This window comes from Papaver somniferum, chromosome 4, assembly GCF_003573695.1.
Source record: "Papaver somniferum cultivar HN1 chromosome 4, ASM357369v1, whole genome shotgun sequence".
In the NCBI taxonomy this organism is placed as follows: Eukaryota; Viridiplantae; Streptophyta; class Magnoliopsida; order Ranunculales; family Papaveraceae; genus Papaver; species Papaver somniferum.
The window spans coordinates 125,510,126-125,531,379 of NC_039361.1; the positions used below are offsets into that span (position 1 = coordinate 125,510,126).

General features: G+C 36.2%; 1 protein-coding gene across 1 annotated transcript; it reads left to right on the forward strand.

The window, feature by feature from the left end:
• The first annotated feature begins 10,463 nt into the window (after nucleotides 1–10,463).
• LOC113273100 lies at nucleotides 10,464–13,542 on the forward strand. Its single transcript, XM_026522869.1, has 4 exons — nucleotides 10,464–10,525; nucleotides 10,645–11,738; nucleotides 12,506–12,560; nucleotides 12,678–13,542. Exons 1-4 carry the CDS (start codon nucleotides 10,464–10,466, stop codon nucleotides 13,540–13,542), a joined length of 2,076 nt encoding a protein of 691 aa, XP_026378654.1.
• The last annotated feature ends 7,712 nt before the right edge of the window (nucleotides 13,543–21,254 follow it).

The window sequence follows — 21,254 nt, forward strand, 5'->3', positions numbered from 1 at the left end:
GATAAGTTCAAGTCTTCACATACCTTTTTATCGAGAAGTTCCACCGGTTCCTTGAATAGTTCTTCTTCTTGTATGATGCATCGCCATGAAGTCCTTGAGCTCAACTACACTTTCTATCCTAGTCCGAGACTTAGATATAGTAGACTAGAAATCAAGACTTATAGTTTTGATCACTAACATTGACAAACATGCTTGAGATAGCAACGCATGCGAGTTCGGCCGATCAATGCTCTAACAATCTCCTCCTTTGTGAATTTTAGTGACAAAACTATCAATATAAAAAAGATAAAGAAACTTTAGTAGCTCCTATTCCACATGTCTAATCTTCAACATTCCTCGAAATCTTCGTCACTTCCAAGTACTCCAATGATCCCAAAGGTTGTAAGTTTAGCATCACTGTTGTTGAAGATCCGTAGCTATAACAATGAGAAAGCATCGATCTCGATCATTGTTATACAGTGTCATAGTATTATTACATAGTGTCAGAGTCCAATTGTATCACAACTTCAACAATAATACTATGGTGATATGTATCGCTCCCCCTTAGTCAATTCTCCATCTCACATGGAAACCACTCCCCCTTACAAAATGATCTGAAAACCATATGTATTTATAGTGTGAACTACATATTAATTCTCCCCTTATTGACAAAGGTACAAGAACGGGATCATAATGAAATTTCCGTAAGAGACATTTCATGACTTAAAAGAAAAAATACATACCAACTAATTTAGATGCAATCATAAAGATGAAGCTAAATGCATTCATCAAGGAGTTTAAAGATACAAGATAACCCCTTTAAAATTCCACAGCCGCACACCCCTCAAGATATGACCATTAAGCACAAGTTCAAAAGAACTCTCCCCCATTAGATGTCATTCCCAAGGGACAACAAGAGCGACCTTAATTTCAAAAGAAAAGAAGGATTTTTATTAGACACTAAAAACCCTGAGAATGATTTTTTTATATCCAAAATCTCAATCAAATTAATCACAAGTAAACCCATGATTAATTTAATCGGAATATGCAATCAAATTAAACACAAAAGTGATCAGCTTAGTTGATTATGCTCGACATAAGAGAACTTACGGAGCATACGACTAACATACCCATCAAAAAATGAATAGTATAATCGTTCATATACTCAACATAAGAGGAATCTTACGGAGTATGAAAATATTCAACTAGATTAATTACAAGAGAACCCATAATTAATCTAATTGGAATACATAATCAAACTAATTATAAAAGTAATCAATTTAATTGTCATTTGTTTTGCTCGACATAAAGAGACTTATGGAGCAATAACTAAATAACCAAACAAGATAATTAATTTAGTTCAAGAATGCTCAACATAAAGTACCTTACGGAACAACCAACAAAGCTAATAAAAAATTAATCAACTTGGTTGTATCGTGCTCAACATAAGACACATTACGGAGCCTCATAATATTACATAAAATATGGATCAGTGAAGATCAATATTGTGGAATACACAAGGATTCATTCTATCTTCCATCACTATTTGCATAACGATTTTTAATAGACATAATCCTTGAACACAAAAGATTTTAACCTATCTTCCATCAAAGAATTGACAATATAGGATTAACTTTTGCATATGTCAAAAGTCTATTCATCCTTAAATCAATACATGAATACCGATCATGAACGACGTTACTTTTGACTAAATATGGGACAACATAGTTCACAGACGTAAACACCATTATCCCATAAAAAATTGCAATATAACAATCCATAAAGATTAAATACTGCAAACCATCATCCTTCAAACATTTTTAGAATTTAAACCAACAAACCTAAAAAAGAAACAAGAAGATGAAAAATAATAGTTATGTGTAGTCACAATCATTGCTATTCAAACACTAGTTATTCTTCCAGTTAAACCAAAAAGAAGACATACTAGGCAACATAAATAAAACTCAGTTTTCCTTGATGATTTCATACCTCTAGAATGGTCCATCGAAATAGGAGTCACTGATATCCTTGATTTTTTTGATCATAGAGACACCATGTTCATGAGTCCGAAAGTTAGTTTTTCGATCAACAATGCGAACAAAGTGTTGAGCCTTAGCGCAGTCAAGAATAACTTTCTTCTGATTCCTGATCAAGATATTCTGAGTACTAAGGATTTTTGCATGTCCATCAATAAGTTGGTTGATCTGCAGTTGAAGGTTAGCAAGTTCGTTCTTTACTTCATTCTGAACGAGAATTAAATCCTTGACAGATTCTCCAACCCAAGAGTTATACTCTTTCCTTTCAAGCATCTTATTCAGAACAAAATCTTGAGATGGATCACATCCTTTTAGGTCTTCCTCCATTGTAGGGTTTACTTCTTCTTTAGGAATAGTTTCCATAGACATCCTTTTTGAAGATTAAGAACACATATATGAGATATATATATATATATGTTAAGTAGTACACCCTAGACAGAAACCCTAGTGTTCCTTGAGGAGATATGGACGTCCGTGGGCTAACCCGAACGTATGAACAAAAAGGATGGACCAAACATGGAAACTGCGTAGTGTGACATTTTCAACGCTTATGAACAGGTTAGAAGAGTCACAATGAAGAAATACCAAAAACTCACAAAGAAGCTATCAATTAGATAGATGAAAATCAACTAAATACTTGAGCATCTCTCAATCATCATCCTTGTATCTCTCAAGTTAGATATAAGAATGGAACTTTCTACTACTAGGTAGCAGAGGGAGACATAGTCTCACCATAGGTATTGAGAGAATAGTTATGTTTTTCACCTGGATGTCTGACCTCAGTATTTCTTGTCTTCCCTTGGCTGTTTTCAACCTTAGAGAAATTTCTCACAGCCCTTCCTGAAAGCTCAAGAAAAGAAGCTTTTGATTACTAAGTCTAGAACCTCTAGAGATTGGTTCAAGAGGATTTTCCGAGATGGGTTTCCAAACTCTAGACTTAGATTCACCAGAGTTGTTCTTATAAGCACAGGTCATGCTTTCATCAGCAGCATAAGACTTTATACCACTAGAATGCACAGAAGTCCTGTAATGATTCTTAGGAAGGAGATCATTTTTATAAGATGTCTGGTGTTTTGTGAGCATGAGATTCACTGCAGTAATCGACTAACTATTTACCCCATTGACAGTGGAAAGAAGCAAATTACGGAGTTTAGAAATTTGTTTCTTCCTGGCAAAAAAACGGATATCATAGTGATTCCCTTTTCCACAAAAAGTACAGGTTCGTGGAGAAGACGCAACAGATGGCATTTGTTTTAACTTTACAACCATGTGAGAAGATTGTAAGTTATATAAACTTTTCTTGACACAATCTTCTTTTGGGGGATATTTCTTCATGTACTGTATTTCAAGAGGAACAGTTGACACAGAAGAATTTTTCCTTAAGACGGAGTTTTCCTTTTCCAAGGTTATACACTTTTCATGGGCTAGTGAAAGTGATACATCTAGCTTCTCTTTTTCAACACGAAGTCCGTCAAGATCAGATGAATGCGTCTTGATCAAACTTTTTTCTCAAATTGAGCCTTCTTTGATAACCTTTTCAAGATCACAAATCTTTTCATGATGTAGATTATTCTCTTGAAGAAGTTTCTCAATATCCTTAGAGAAGGACTCAATAATGTTATAGAGGACAAGTTCTCGATCAATAGACTTTTCAAATTCATCGGTGAGTTGATCATGATTCTGAAGATCAACAAACTCAGTAGAAGTTTTTGCGATTCTAATGAGCTCCATTTCAGCTTTCGCCATTGTGTCCAGTGTCTCATTGGAGGAAGAGTGATTAACACAAGATGAGACAATCTTCCAACCTTGAGATTCGGAAGAATCAACTAAGGAACAATCCTTTGAGGTATTCTCGAGACAACTGACATAGTTGAAAGCTTTAGGAGGCATCCTGGTATGCGTAAGAGATTCTGTCCTCAGACTCAGATTGCTACAAACACAGACTTGTAAGGTCTTGTACGTGTTTGCCTGCTCTGATACCAAAAAGCTGGGGTCTAACAACACCACCCAATATTTCGCTTAGCAATCTGTATGTACAAACTCGAATATACTTTTAATAGAATCAACAAGACTCAATCAATTAAAAGTATATCAACGAGTTTATATCTCTCTCTTTTGATTTGATTTCCTCAAACAGAAACTGCGAGTACTAATCAAATACAAGGAATAACTTGGATGGTACCAAAGACCAATATCCAAGGATCAATCAATGAAAATCAACAACCAAAGGTTGGATTACTCTAATTGATGATCTAAAGCACAACCTGTATTATTTCAATTATAAAGATAAAACAATATAATGCGGAAACTAAAATAACACAAACACCAGAAATTTTGTTAACGAGGAAACCACAAATGCAGAAAAACCACGGGACCTAGTTCAGATTGAACACACACTGTATTAAGCCACTACAGACACTAGCCTACTCCAATCTAACTTCGTACTGGACTGTAGTTGAACCCCAATCAGTCTCCCACTGATCCAAGATACAGTTGTACTCCCTACGCCTCTGATCCCAGCAGGATACTGCGCACTTGATTCCCTTAGCTGATCTCTCCCACAACTAAGAGTTACTACGACCCAAAATTGCAGGCTTTAACAATAAACAAATCTGTCTCACACAGACAAGTCTATCAAAGGATCAATCTGTCTCCCACAGAAAAACCCTAAAGTTTTTGTTCCTTCTTTTGATAATAATCGAGGTGAACAGGAACCAATTGATTATCCGGTGTTATATTCCCGAAGAACAGCCTAGATAAATCAATCACCTCAAAACAATCTTAATCGTATGGTAGCGAAACAAGATGTTGCGGAATCACAAACAATGAGACGAAGATGTTTGTGACTACTTTTTATATCTTACCTATCGGAGATATTAATCTTAAGACAATCAATCTGATTGTACTCGTACGATAGAAGATGCAAGATCAGATCACACAACTACGATAAAAGTAGTATCGGTCTGCTTCACAATCCCAATGAAGTCTTTAAGTCGTTAACCTGGTTTTATAAGAAGAAAACAAAGGTTAAGGAGACATGACTCTAGCACGCAAACTAGTATCACACGTGAGGTGTAGGGATTAGTTTTGCAGAGTTGCTAGATGCCCCTTATATAGTCTTTCAAATCATGGTTTTGCCATGGTCACAAAGCACACAATATCCACCGTTAGATGAAAACCTGATTTAGATTCAAGCTAATATTTCACAATCGTTAGATCGAAAACTTAGCTTGTTATACACAAGTGAAATGTACGCTTCTAGGTTTGTTAATCGTACCCAAACGTGTACATTGTTGGTTCAACAATAGTTAACCAAAATGTTAGCCATATGAGCATTTCATACCAACCATATTCTTCTTCACCATAACTAGTTCAAGTGACTCAAATTAACTAGTTAGAGAGTTGTTCAATTGCAAGGAAATCTTATGTACTACACAAGACATAATTGAAGCAAAGATGATTTGATTTACTTGAATCGGTTCATGAACTTTATAGCCACGGTTTGCAATTTGTATTCTTTAGTCTTTATAAGTTTAAGTTCAGAAATCATCTTTAGATATATAACCTTCTTAAGTTCGCACACTAGGTTCATAGACTTAAGCAACCGGGCAGAGTTTACAAACTCTCAAGCAGAAAAAATCTCGGCAAAGACTTTCCGTCGGTTCGCGGACTGGGTTCACAGACTGGGTTCGCGGACTGGTACTCACGTAACAAGTTTGTCAACTCCAGCAGAATTTCTCGGGATAAGAAGTTCGGCAGTTCGCGGACTGAGTTCGCGGACTTGGCAACAAGTCATTCTTCCGGTTTCTCTTGATCAACAAAGTTCGCAAACTTTGGTTCAAGGAATAGGACTTCTGCACATATGTGTTTCCACAACAATACTTATGTCCATCATTGGTTATGTAATATAAACTCTCATTCCAACCATTAAAACATTCTTAGAGGATGTTATACAGTTGTTACACCATTTCTCGTCAAAGCAATTTTCAAAGTGATTGAAACATATCATGACTTTCGTCACTAGGTAAAGATAAACATGGTCGAACCGAAACTCTTACCAACACATATTTCGAGATATTGATAGGCGAGGTATACTCGACTCGAAATACCAAATGTGTATAATGTAAGTCTATATATAGCATACGAATTTTTTTCTCAAGAAGTAGGAGATAGAGTAGATAGATTTTTGAGTGACAGATAAGTTCAAGTCTCCACATACCTTTTTGTTGAGAAGTTCCACTGGTTCCTTGAGTAGTTCTTCTTCTTGTATGATGAATCTCCATGAAGTCCTTGAGCTCAACTACACTTTCTACCCTAGTCCGAGACTTAGCTATGGTAAACTAGAAATCAAGACTTATAGTTTTGATCACTAACATTGACAAACATTCTTGAGATAGAAACGCATGCGAGTTCGACCGAGCAATGCTCTAACAATCTCCTTATCTTGATCTTTCTTCTTTGATTTGGCAAAACGACTAGGGAAAGGAGGTGGTGTGGTAAAGGTGGGAACCGTGTCCTTAGGTTGGCCGGTTGAGGTTGGATTTTCTTTTGTGACGATTTTCTCCTCTACTTCCTTTTCAATGTCGTTATTAACCACTTGTTGTTGCTTTGGCTCTTCTGTTTGTTTCCCACTTCTTAGAGTTACTGCATTAACGTGCTCTCTTGGGTTCATAAATGGTTGTGATGGAAACTTTGTCGAAGCTTGTGCTTTCATTTGATTTATATCTATCGCCATTTTCCCATCTGAGTTTGTAAATCTCCAATAGCGTTATTAGTTTTCAACTGATTTTGATCAGACTTCTGTTGACTTTGTTGAAACATGGACATGAGCATGTCAATCTTAGATTCTTCAGTTGGAGATTTTTTTTGTGGTTGGAATTGTTGTTGGAAACCACCTTGTCTCGCATATGGATTAGGAGTTGCTGCTTGCTTATTCGCATAACTAAAATTTGGATGATCTTTCCAACCAGGATTATAAATATTAGAGTAGGGATCATACTTTGGCCTCTGATTAGGAAATATGGCATTTACCTCGGCATCCTCTTCATATGAAGGAACAACTGCAGATGTTATACGTTGTACCATTTTTTCCACATTACTCATCCGTTGCTCCATGTGTGAAGAATCTCCCATCTCACTAACTCTTCTAACCACCAATGAATCTCTAGTATAAAATTGTTGCGTATTTGCAGCCATGCTATCAATCAAACTAGTGGCCTCCTCGATAATTTTATTAGCCAGTGCACCACTGCTAGCCGCATCAATCAAGTGTCTCTCATGCGATAGTAACCCCTCATAGAAGTGTATAATGATAAGTTATGGTGGTATCTGATGGTGTGGGCAACTCGCCAACAATCTCTTGTACCTCTCCCAATAGTCGTACAAAGATTCTCCAGTAATCTGCACAATTCCACTGATTTCCTTACGAATAGCTGCACCTTTAGAAGCAGGAAAATACTTCTCTAAAAATAGCTTTTTCATTTCGGTCCATGTGGTATTACTTCCGGCAGGGAGATAATATAACCATGATTCTGCTTGGTCAGTTAACGAAATCGGAAAAGCTTGTAGAAAATCTGTATCATCATCATCGGTCTTTTTCATACTTCAAACTGTATTCTGAAACTGCCGCAGGTGTCGATTATGATCTTCACCCGGTAGTCCCTTGAAATTTGGAACCCAATGAAGAAGATTTGACTTAAGTTCACCTGTGTCAGTTAGAGTAATACACAATGGTTTAGATTCTAAACATGGTGATGTTAGATCTCTCAACGTCTTCCTCTCCGGAGGTGGAGGTGGAGGTTGATTATTTGTACCGCCTACCATTTTTGATGTAGAAGGTTCTTCTTACTTGTTTGAAGTATCGTTCCTTTACGGGTTTGAATTCCGCACCTCTGGTAATTCCAATCCTTCGATGCCAGAGATTAAGTACCTAAAACAAAAATCTGGAAAACAAAGTTAAAAACTAAAAAGAAATTCTGAAAACAAAATAAAACTAAAAGAAATAAGTAAAGCTACCGACTGTTCCCCGGCAGCGGCGCCAAAATTTGATGCGTGTCGTGAGTGCAATCAAATTAAATAACTTATTTCCACACAATTAACTGGTAATATAACGGAAGCAAGGATCTTTCCCATGAAGAGCAGGGAGTTTAGTTGTCAAAAAGGTCACAATTGGGGGGTTTTGTTTTTAGAGTGTAAACAAAGTAAATAAAGCAATCGAAAATTGAGTTGCAAGCAATAGAGAGAAATATGATCAGAGAATCCTTCTTCGTTACTAAATAGTCATCAAAGTAGCATATTCATCTATTCGTTATCATTCACAGATTATTATCAACCGTAGGAAAGCAGCTAGCGCAGTTCTATCCTCAAAATTCCTTAAGTCATTGGAGACCGAAGCGCTCGAATGCCAGATTCTATTCTATAAACCACCTAGAAGTAGCGCACTCTAAGTGTAATTTGTTCGAATGCTTTATATTTTGTGAATTTAGGTCAATCCTAGTAGTTGAACTCTTAGCGCAAGGTTCACTTTCTAGTGTTGTTTCTACTTGCGATTGTTCCACAGAATCCCTCTGCAAGGTTTCACAATTTCTACTCATGTATAGAGAATTTTTCAACAATTACGGATATCTTAATTATCTACTAGCATTAGGTTAACTAATAAACTAGTTCAGTTGGCCACCTAAACAATTTATCAATCAAACATAAAATTAATTATTGTAAAACAAACAATAATCATGTGAAGAGTTAAAATAGATTTATATGCTAAACTGAATCATATTTTAGAGCTTAAAATTCATCCCCAATCACTAAGAAGTTTAGCTACTCATGGGATTAGTGAAACCCATGAGATACATATGATAAAAGTAAGAGAAATAATTACGGTGATGAAAATAGCTCCAAAACCCTAGGTTTCTCCTCTTGTGTTCTCCTCTCCAATGGCTTGATAAAATATTAAAAGATCCCTTGTAGAAAAATCTCTTTTATGGGCGTCCCAGTTGTAGTTATGCCCGTGCGCCAATCCCGGTCGAAATAGGTTGTCGTTCTTGCAAAATAACACCAAAACCTTGTTGAATCCGTGTACACAAGCAAATTACGTCCAACGAGTCTTCACGGGCTCTGTCGTTAACACTAAAACCCAGCCCAATACATCTTCTCAGATTCACTTGGCTTGTCAGTTCTCGAAGACTGACAAGCATAATTTTCAGCTACCCCTTTAATCTTCTCGCGGACATACCAATCTCAGTGAAAAATAATCAAGGAAATACCATATAGTCCTAGGAATAATATATTAGAGAGAGTCTAGCCAATTGACCTAGTCAATTGTCCCTTTGGTCCATTTTGGCAATATAAATTATAGTTTGGTCCTAGGGTTTTGTCCACCTACACGGAATATTCTTTTTCTGTTACCAAAACACCCCTGCACGTGCAAAAATTATCTTTTGGTCCTAAATTTTATTGTTTGGTCCTTTTACCAACATATATAAACAAGAAACATCAACAATATATTTCAGGTTCAAGATAATTTTCTCTCTCCTACTCCGATCTCGTTTTTCTTCTTTTGCTGCAGATTTTTTTCTAGGGTTTACGAAATCTTCCTCGATTTTGTTTTTGATACCAAGATTGATTCGATTTACAGCAGATTGACTTGGTTATGAAGATTGATTTGATTACAGAGTGAATTTGATTACGGTGTTTTGATTTTTAGTGAATTTGATTCGAGATTTTGATTACAGAAGATTTGATTCGAAGATTTGATTCGAGGCTTTTTGAAGATTTGATTTGAGACTTTTTTGAAGTGAAGATTGATTTAGTTGGAGTTGATTTTTTGGAATTACAGATTCGTAGATCGGTGTTTTTTTGGAGTTTTGATTTTGAATTCTTCTTGTTGCTGGTGAGTTTTCATGCTAATCCTTTCCTTGAATTATAGATCAGCAAAGTTTTTCTTTGATTTGAATGAATGCAGTCGTTTTGTTAAGGCTTCATTTGTTAGAATGAACTCTTTATTTTGTTAAGGAAGAAGCTATTAATAGCGTTACGGCTTCATTCCAATAATAAACTCTTCTTTTACCATGGAATAAGTATTGTTGGTGCTTTGTTTTTTTTATCTTTTTTAGGATGTTAACGAAATGAAGTCATTCTATTAAGGCTTCATTTCTTGGAATGAACTCTTTATTTTGTTTAAGGAAGAATCTATTGGTGCTGTTCTGTTAAGAATATTTATTATGTTAATGCTTCATTTCTTGGAATGAACTCTTTATTTTGTTTAAGGAAGAATCTATTAGTGTTTTTCTGTTAAGAATCTTTATTTTGTTAAGGCTTCATTTCGAGAATGAACTCTTCTTTTATCATGGAAGAAGTACTGTTGGTGCTTTTGTTTATCTGTTAGGATATTAACGAATGAAGTCATTCTATTAAGACTTCGTTCCGGGAATGAACTTTTCTTTTTTTGTCATGGAAGAAGTATTGTTGCTGCTCTGTTTATCTGTTAGGATGTTAATGAATGAGATCATTCTGTTTAAGGCTTCATTCGTGGAATGAACTCTTTATTTTGTTAGAATGTTATTGAATGAAGCTATTTTCTTTCAGCTTCATTCCAATACTGAACTATTTTGTGTGTGTGTTCATTTTTCAGGTTCGGTATGGCCCTATCCAGTTGTTATGCTGTTGTGTACTACAAAGGGGATGGTATTCCGTTGAAAGTTTCATTAGATACTATGATTCGTGACTTTAAAATATCTGTTTGTGATTATTGGAGAAACTTGACTCCTCGGAGCATAAGATTTATTAGTCGTTGTGATAAAGCTCTCATTAATTGTGATTATTCTCTTCAAGGTCTAATTGTTGTTACTTGTTCAAGGGAATTGTCAAGTTTTGATCTGTTTGTTGAGGAGGCTTGTCATGGTGTTGCTTCTAGCTCTTCGTCTGGTATTTCCACGCAGCCGCTCAGTGACGATGAATCATGCACTGGGTTCACTGAGACTTCAAATATTAAATACCTGACGGAAGTTCATGAGCAATTGAAACCTCTTTTATCCGAAGGTTGGGAAGATATTTTTAAAGGTGTTGGTCAAGTTTTTCATGGTGGTGTTGATGAGGTTCGCTTAGCTGTCATCAAATACTGCAGCAAGTCTGGCTATAAAGTTGCAAAGGTTAAGAATGACAGACTCAGGTTCACAGGCAAGTGTGGTAGGAATGCAGAATGTCATTGGTATCTGCACTGTATTCCAATCGATACTGCTAAAAGTGTCTTTGCTATCAAGGAATTCAATGGGGAGCATAAATATGGTGGTGCTTATAAGCTGAAGGACCCACCTGTGAAGAAGAAATTGATTAAGCATCTATTCAAGGATCAAATACAGTCAAATCCGTCGATAAAGCCTAATGATATGGTTGCTCAGGTGAAGAGTTGTTATGGAATTGACATAAAATACCATCATGCTTATAAAGGGAAGGAAGCATCTAAGGCAGAGATATATGGTGATGATGTAAAAAGTTATACAGATCTTATTTGGTATGTTGAAGCAATAAAGGCTACCAATCCTGGCAGTTATATTAAGTTTGAGTATGATAAAGAGACTAAACGTTTTCAGAGGATTTTCATATGTTTTGTTGCCTGTATGGAAGGATACCGGTTCATTCGCCCTATGCTTTACTGTGATGCAACATTTATCAATGGGAGATTCAAGGGAACAGTGATGGCTGCCACTGGTGTGAATGGAAACCAAGGTAAATTTTCGTTCTTTTCTGAATAACTCATATTAGTTTGTTGTTTGATTTTTAAGAGCAATGTGAATGAATGAAGTTTCTCTGTAAAGGCTTTTCATTTTTTAGGATGAACTCATTTTATGTTCAAGAATAAATTAATTTCTATCAGTTTTACTTTTGTTATTTTCTTAAGAAGGTCTTCATTTTAAGAATGAACTCTTATTTTTTGTTAAGTTTTTAGTTGTTCATAAGTGGGAATGAACTCCTGCTGCTCTGATTCTACAGTTCATGTTATAGAATGGACTTCATTTTTGGAATGAAGTGTAGAAAAGTTATAGATTTTTTGATTATACAGTTCATGCTACAAAATGGAATTCATTATATAGAATGAAACCTTTATTTTTTTGATTTTTAATAGCAATGTGAATGAATGAAGCTTCTCTGTTAAGTTTTTTAGTTGTTCATAAGCGGGGAATGAACTCCTGCTGCTTTTGTTTATGTTTTACTTTGTTATTTTTTGAAGAAGAAGGTCTTAGTTCATGTTATAGAACGGACTTCATTGTTGGAATGAAGTGTAGAAAAGTTATAGATATTGATTATTCTACAATTCATGTTACAGAATGGACTTCATTTTTTGGAATGGTGTAGAAAAGTTATAGATTTTTTGATTATACAGTTCATGCTACATAATGGACTTCACTCTAAGAATGAAACTTTCATTTTTGTTATAGATATTTTTTAATGAACTGACACTTTTAGTTCTTTTTTGTGTTATTTTCATTCTATAGGATTTTTTCCTTTTGCGTATGCTTTAGTTCCTGGAGAAGACATTGAAGGGTGGGAGTGATTTATTGAGAACTTGCATCATTGTGTCGACTCTCGTCCTATCACCTTTATCACTGATCGTCATGAAGGGCTGAAGCAAAGTATTCCCAAGTATTTTCCCAACTCTTATCATAGTTACTGTTTCCATCATTTGAAGAATAACCTCCCCATCAAGAAATCACATGAGAAGTATAAACAAGTTCAAGATTTGTTCCATAAAGCTGCATACTGCTATAGTGTTGCTAAATATGAGTCTGCTTTAAATGAGATGTGTATCATAGGATGTGGTTGGGTTTCCAAGTACATCAGAAATATCGATCCCAAACATTGGGCAAATGCTTTCTTCGTAGAATGTAGGTATGGGACACACTCGTCAACTATTACAGAGTATTTCAATAACTGGATTCTTCCTAAAAGGGATCTGCCTCCATCTTCTCTTGTTGATGAGATTAGGATAAAGATTATGAGGATGAGTGCAGAAAGGCGTGAGCTCGGTAGAAATTATAGTGATAGTTTGACTCCCATCTATAAAGCTCTACTCAAGTCACATGTCGATATAGGGCGTCCATGGAGTGTCACGGAGTCAGGTAATGGTATATATGAGGTTCACTCTCCTAGCTCTCATGTTGTTGATCTGATGCATATGACGTGCACTTGCCAGAGATGGAAAGTGTTTGGTTTCCCCTGTGCTCACTCCACTGCTGCTATTACTATGACTGGTATTGAAATGTTGAGGTTTGTTCAGCGTTACTTTGGTTCGAATCATTTTCTCCATACGTATGCTCCTGCAATTCGACCCATTCTCAATTACGACAGGCCAGAAGCGTATGAACCTGAAGAGAGAGTCCTACCTGGTATTCCAAGGCCACCTCCAGGAAGACCACCAAAGAAGTTCATTTGTGGTGCTTATGATAAGGAGAGGAGGCCTATGAAGTGCACAAATTGCAAGAAGATTGGGAACCACAAAAAAGTTACCTGTCGTGTATTAATGATGGAGTAGTATGCATGGACCTTTTTTTCTAGTTTATGTTTTTTTATGTTTTTATGAACTTCTCTTACCTGTTTGATTATGCGCTGGTTGTAGTTTTTTTGTTTTTTTTTTAACTTTTTGATATGCACTTCATTTTCTGGAATGAACTTCATTTTCTGTAATGAACTCCCTTTTTTTTCTTAGAAATACTTTTTTAGATATTATTTCTTTTTGGATATGTATGTACTGATATTTTGTAGCAGGTTATGGTATTTTTCCTACAAATCAACTCTATGGGATATGTATTTTTCATTATCAGGGATATGTATCAGTTCATTTACTGAAATGAACTTCATTTTCAGGAATGAACACAAGTTTTCCTATAACCAATAGAGTTCATTTTGGTAAATGAACTGGTATACATAAGACAGAAGAAAAAATGCTGAAGTACTAGAGTTAATAGGTATCCATTAGATAGTAAGACAATGCATAATTTCTCATTATCTGGAATGAACCGCCCCTCTATCAGTTCATTTACTGAAATGGACTTCAGTTTCAGGAATGAACACTAGTTTTCCTAGAACTGACTTGAATTCCATAAAGTTCATTTTCAGGAATGAAGTCCACCAAAACATCAAAGAAGGAACATTCATCTACAAAATAAATTCATAAGAAAATAAGACAGAAAGACAAGGCATAAGATAGAACATTGATATTATATATTATCCAAAATATGATAGATGAAAATATAAAACATACTAGAGTACCAATTACATTAGAAGGTAATTCAGGTGATATTACAATAATAATTTTCTGTTGCAATAAGAATTAATCTAATGTGCTATATACTATAGTTAAAAAGAGTTTTGTCTGTTTAATCTGTTCCAAGTAAGCAATTGCTAAGGTATTCTGAGTTGGAAAATTCACCCCAGCTCTCTTTATCCCCTGATGCAGTAAGCAGTTTGTAGGCCATCCAACTCTTCTTGCTTGCATCTTCTCTATCATGTCAGCTTTCTTCAACACACTCCGCGACTTGTTTATGGTTGGCTTGACACTTCTCTTGATCCAATAGCAGGTGTACAACAAGCAATCTGGATATGCTCCTTGATCTGGCACTCCTGGCAGATTTTCAAAGTTGACGTTGCTGCATCTCACCCTACCATGAGCTTGTGGCCACAAGTTGATGTGTTTCATGCAGTACATAGCCATTCTGTTTGCGTCAGATTTGCATTGCTTACCAAGCTCTCCCTTTTTGATGGAGTTTAATGATCCCATGTGTAGTTGCCGACATCAAAAACCAGCAGATGCCAGTGTTCACCTAGTGACCCTTTTGATTTTGCATTACCACTGTGTGGGTCAGTATTCATAGGAATGAGCAGCTTTTCGGTTTTTTAAGGCATGCTTTTTATAAACTGGTCAACTTCTTCTGTTTTCTTAAGTTCATTGTGCCACGCAAAAAATGTCTGAAATACAAAAAGAGAAATGAATTAGATAAGCAGTTCTCATTCTATGCATGCTGGATTATACAGATCATTATACAGTTCAAATAGATAAAAAATCAAAATAACCTTCATAGGCATGCATTTTTCTCTAAATCAGACAAACTGCAAGCAAATAGTTCACTTTTTATCAATGGATAGGAAGAAACACACTTACGAATGTTGTTGAATTCATAATCTCGAAGTTGATATACTTTCTTCGAGTCTCACTGTCCTCGCTATCATTGAGCATTCTATCGTTGTTTGTATCTTTATACTTTCTGTATATATAGTAATCCAGCAAGGTGGTATCCAAGTAATCATTGAAAAACAGAGAAACGATTTCACTCCCTTGAACTGAAATTGGAATTTGCGTGTGATTCTCTGCTTTCCAAGCTGCTTGACTGCAAAAATAAAAATAAAAAATGAACTGTCAAAAGTTTATACCAAAAAACAATTATTGAAGAGAAACATATAAAGAGTTCGTAATAGAAACATACGTAGTCATAGCTTTGCCGAAGAAATCACCAAATACCGCCAGCGCAGCATTATCAAATCTGTGGTACAAAGAAGATCCTCTCAGTTCTGGTAGATTTGGCTTGATTTATTGTCTTACTCTTCGAGGAGCTTGTGTTGCTGCTTCTTGAAGCTGATGTTCTTGTTGCGCCTGTGGTGTTGGTCGCTGAACATTTGCAGGATCGGATCCTCTTTTCCTCTTACCAACAGGGTTCTTCTTTATCTCTTGATGCGCCTGTGGTACATTCTTCTTCTTCACTTCTTTATCTCTATCAACTTGAGGTGGTACCTTTGCCACTACCTTCTTTTCTTTGTTCAACATCAGTCTGAATCTTATTTTCTTTAAACTGTAATCTGATCCTGATATGAATTCATCCCCTATTGGTTTCACTGGTTTGTTTGATTTAGTAGCCATTCTAATAGTTTCTTCCGGTACTACTTTCACAGGTGTCTTCTGAGTCTGCTCCATCGATGAACCAAGTCCTATTTCATTCAGTTCTGCAACTATTTGCGAAATTGTTTCCACATCTGCGACAGTTGTATTTGCTTTCTTTGACCTAGTAACCACTCCAGTTGCTTCTTGTGACACAGGGGTGGGCTGGTACTGTGTCATCCCAATCGAGAAACTAGGAGGACTACAGTCATTATTGATCGCCTTTAGTGTAGCCTTGATGACGGTGTCAGCTTCTTCATCATTCAAATCCTCATTCTTCTCATTCTTGTCATCAATAAACTGCAGACTCACATGCTCTTCTCTATCTAATATATCATCTGTGTCACTTGATTTTACAAATAATTCAAGAAGCATATCAAACAAAGATACACCTTCATTCTAAAGAATGAACTCATAAATAGATCTAACTTCATTCTACAACATCATCATATAGATCTACTAATTTCATTCTATAAAATGAAGTCCAGCAAACATCAAAGGAGAAACATGGTTCACTATAGGAATGAGCTCTTTACAATTTTTCTAGACTTCATTCTAGAAATGAAGTCCAGCAAACATCAAAGAGGTAACTTGGTATACACCTTCATTATAAAGAATGATCTCATAGAACACGGTATACACCTTCATTCAGAAGAATGAACTCAAACAACAATTTTCAGTACAATTTTTCTAGACTTCATTCTAGAAATGAAGTCCAGCAAACATGGTATTATTCATCAAACATCAAACATGGTATACACCTTCATTCAGAAGAATGAACTCCAACTTCTATATTTGTAGCCAGAGTTCATCCATGAGAATGAACTGTAACCTCTGCTTGAAAAGTCAGAGTTCATTTCCAGAATGAAGTCAAACTTATATATTGTAGCCAGAGTTCATCCATGAGAATGAAATCCAACCTCTGCTTGAAAAGTAAAACTAAAATATTTGCATATGGAAGAAAAAAAATTAGAATTCTTACCCAGGTTCACACATTGATCAATACTCAAAGGAGCTGCGGTGTTGTTTGGAATTGAAGGAAGCTCTACTTCAGTCATCTCATCAAGGAGCTTTTGCTGAATATCACTTGCATCAACTTCTACAGAAGGATCTCCAACAGATAAGGCGGGAAAGAGATGATCAGAACCTCCAGCAGCTTCATTTACAACATCTGGTACTGCTTGCATTCCATCATCCACAGCAACATCTGGGTTTGCAATTCCAACATCATCATTCATATTTCCAACATCAGCTTCCACGGCCTCATCCACAACAGCATCTGATTGCATATCTTTAGCAGCCTTATGCTCATCAGTGAAAAGTTTAGTACGCATGTACTCTAATGCTTGGTCTGCCATGAATTTCGCCACATTCCCTCCTTGAGCTAGCAATGCATCAACTTCAGGTTGCTTTGAAGCCAAGTATATTTCAAGGCATTCCATCTTTCTATCAAAGAGTGTCTTCGAAGTTGTGGCTTCTGCAAGTGATTTGTCAAGGTCTTCCTGCCTTAAAAAAAGATCCAACATCTCCTCAGTATGATTCTTTGTAAACTGTTGTATCTCTTGAGCATTTTTACCTCTCAGGTCCTCTATTTCTTGAACATGTGTAGCTTTCATATGTTCTATATGGGTATTCATTTGACTGAATTCTTCCTCAAGCAATTCAGCCTTTGTCTTGGCTTTTTTCTTTTGCAGGAGCTTGTTTTCAACATCGGTATATTCTTCCAAGAACATATCCGACAGCTGCACACACAAAAAAAAAAAAGAGTTCATTACACACAATGAACGTACTCATTAAACATTCCTTGTAGGTATCCATTACAATACAAAGAGAATGAACCAGAACATCAGATGATTCGACATTAACAGTCAGAGTTCATTTTGTGGAATGAATTCCCAGTTTTATCTTAAAGCAGCATAGTTCATTATATGAAATTGAATAAAATATAATGGTACTAGATTTTCACCTCTCCAAAATCATCAACATTCATCTTAGATGTTAAGTGTTTGCAAATGGTATCGATAATCCACCTTGAAAATCTTGGACGGTAGTCTACTATTTTCTTCACCTGCCACTTGGGTTTTAATTTCTTTGAATACTCAGCAAACCAAGGATGTAAAAGAGAAGAATTATACTGGTCAGTTATCAGCAACAATTCATTTCAACATCAAACCTCAAAATGAAAAAATGAAAAGTCTTTTATCTCACCAACAAGTAAAGGTAACACCCTTCAGAAGAACCTCTTCTCAAGTTTTCCATCAAATGCTTGTGTATGAGATGCGGCAGAGACACTCTATCTATTGCCTCTAGGAAGGCTAGGTACTTGGTGTGGATGGAACCTCCATCACCAGTAGTAAGAAAAATAGTAGACAACAGAAAGAGCTCAAACATGGTTACATGATCTTCAGTAGATCCTTTATTCCTAATCAACTCAACGATTTTTTCTTTCAATTTTGTGTTCTTTATATCAGAAAGTTTATTTTTAGGTGGAACAAATTCGTAGGTTCGATAGAACCTTCCAATAGTGTAGTTAGCTACGTTTCTAGTGTCCAAGAAAGATTCTTCTATTCCACCTCCAGGAATACATGGTATTCCAAACATTAACGACAACTTTTCAGGTGATGATCTTAGCACATATTTTTCTTCCCCTACTTTGAAAACGAACGTATGGTCATTTGTTTTAGGAATGAACTGATGTGCATCGCAGACAACTTGGACAACAGGTATTGACTTAATCCATTCAGTAGAAACAATCTCCCTTTCCAGAAATACTTTGGCTACACTCCCTAACGGACTCCTATACAAAGCATCTCTCTGTTCTTCATTCAAAGCCTCATATTTTGGAAGAGCTTTAATCTTAGCAGCAAGAGCAATGGCTCCAGCAAAGCTACACTTTATCTTCTTATCTACAATTTTTTTAAAGACAAAAGAAAAGAAGATTAATGGTTACATTTTTTTAAATAGTAGCTTATAAAGAAGATAAAGTGTGGCTTGAGAAGGACCAATACTTCAGTTCATTCTACTTGGTGAACTCTCAATCATTTCGAAGTTCATTCAATAAAATGAGGCTTTCAAAGAAGAACCAACACAAGAATGAATCTAGATAATGTCAACACCGGATTACTTCATTTTTGTACAAAATCTAGGTAGAATATGCAGGTATAAGAATGTAGATAATGAACTGTAAAATGTTGAAGCGCAATTTTTCTAGACTTCATTCTAGAAATGAAGTCCAGCAAACACCAAAGGAGAAACATGGACTTAGTACAATTTTTCTAGACTTCATTCTAGAAATGAAGTCCAGCAAACACCAAAGAAGAAACATGGACTTAGCGCAATTTTTCTAGACTTCATTCTAAATATGAAGTCCAGCAAACACCAAAGGAGAAACATGAACTTAACGCAATTTTTCTAGACTTCATTCTAGAAATGAAGTCCAGCAAACATCAAATGAGAAACATGGACTCAGTACAATTTTTCTAGACTTCATTCTAGAAATGAAGTCCAGCAAACACCAAAGGAGAAACATGGACTCAGTACAATTTTTCTAGACTTCATTCTAGAAATGAAGTCCGGCAAACACCAAAGGAGAAACATGGACTCAGTACAATTTTTCTAGACTTCATTCTAGAAATGAAGTCCGCAAACACCAAAGGAGAAACATGGACCAAGGGTACAATTTTTCTAGATTTCATTATAGAAATGAAGTCCGGCAAACACCAAAGGAGAAACATGGACTCAGTACAATTTTTCTAGACTTCATTCTAGAAATGAAGTCCGGCAAACACCAAAGGAGAAACATGGACTTAGCACAATTTTTCTAGACTTCATTCTAGAAATGAATTCCGGCAAACACCAAAGGAGAAACATGGACTTAGCACAATTTTTCTAGACTTCATTCTAGAAATGAAGTCCGACAAACACCAAAGGAGAAACATGCAGACAGCAGAAAAATTGGAATACATGCACAATTCAACAACAAACAGATCAAAAATCAACTTCGAATTAGTGTTTTTACCTTTAGCTGCTTTCTTTACTGTTGATTTCTTTGTCACTGGTTCTTCTTCTTCTTGACTATCTCCTTCAAAAACAACTAATTGGCTATCTCTTTCTTCAACTTCTTCGTCTGAAGATGTATCTACTACTACTTTCCTCTTCGATTTACCCATTTAGGGTTTTGATTTCTTCAATTTTTCTAGGGTTTTTCGATTTTCTGGGTTTGGTTTTTTGATTTTGAAGACTGTTTTGATTTTGATTTGCGAAAGTTGAAATGATTTCGACTGATTTTGGTGGATTCTTGGTTTTGATGATGTTCGTTCTCTGAGTTTTGGAGTGAAGAAGAAGAAGAAGTTGTGGTTCTCTGAAAATGAAACTGAAAAGAAGGAGAGAGACAGTTAACGCGTTTTTAGGAGATCGTGGGTTGAAGGCGGTAACAGTTAAGGTAAGGGTATTATTGTCTGTTTGGTATTTTTTTTTAATTATGGATCAAACAGTAAAGGTGTTTGACCAAAGGACTAAACAGACATGAGCCCACCTAAAAAAGGACCAAACGATATTTTTCTCAAAAATAATTTCCCCAGGATTTTCAATTTCTCCCGTCAGACTCACGGGTACTCGACTATCCGTGAAAATATAATTCACCTGAGTTTCACTTTCTCCGTCAGTAACCCTCGGATACATATCCCTCCGTGAGAAATAAATTTCCCTGAGTTTTAATATTTTCTTCCGACAGAATCACGGACACTCTGGTGACCGAGAGTTTTCCATTCTTCTGACTTTTCTTCCTTTTGGTCATAACTCACGTATACCAGGCCCTCCGAGAAAACCATCTGCTTCTCCATCATTGCCTAGCAAACTCACCTCAGCTCCTTTCTTTTTCTTACCTGCAATCAAACCACATCCCTGTTTTGCTCGTTCAACTCCTAAACATCACAGCCGTTAGAATCACCAGCAGTTATCGTCTACTGCAATGAATGGCTCGAAAAGCAACCAACAACTTCATTCTTTCGATCAGTCACCGTTAAACCTTCTCGATACTCTGCTCGACTTCTATCTATCCCATCATCTCCAATTATCACCATCTTCCATTCCAAACCACCATCGCTGCATCACTGCCATCTCTCCCAGCATCTAGCTTCATTACTACTACGGCAAGTGCCAGCGGCAACAAAACTCGGACCATCTCCCGCAAGAACCCAGGCTCAACTCCATTGTCTTTTTACTGTCCAACTCGTTATTATCATTGATCTCAGCAGCGACCACAACTTCATGTTTGTTTCGAGCTCACTTCCCTGTCTGTCAACAGCTCGTCACCA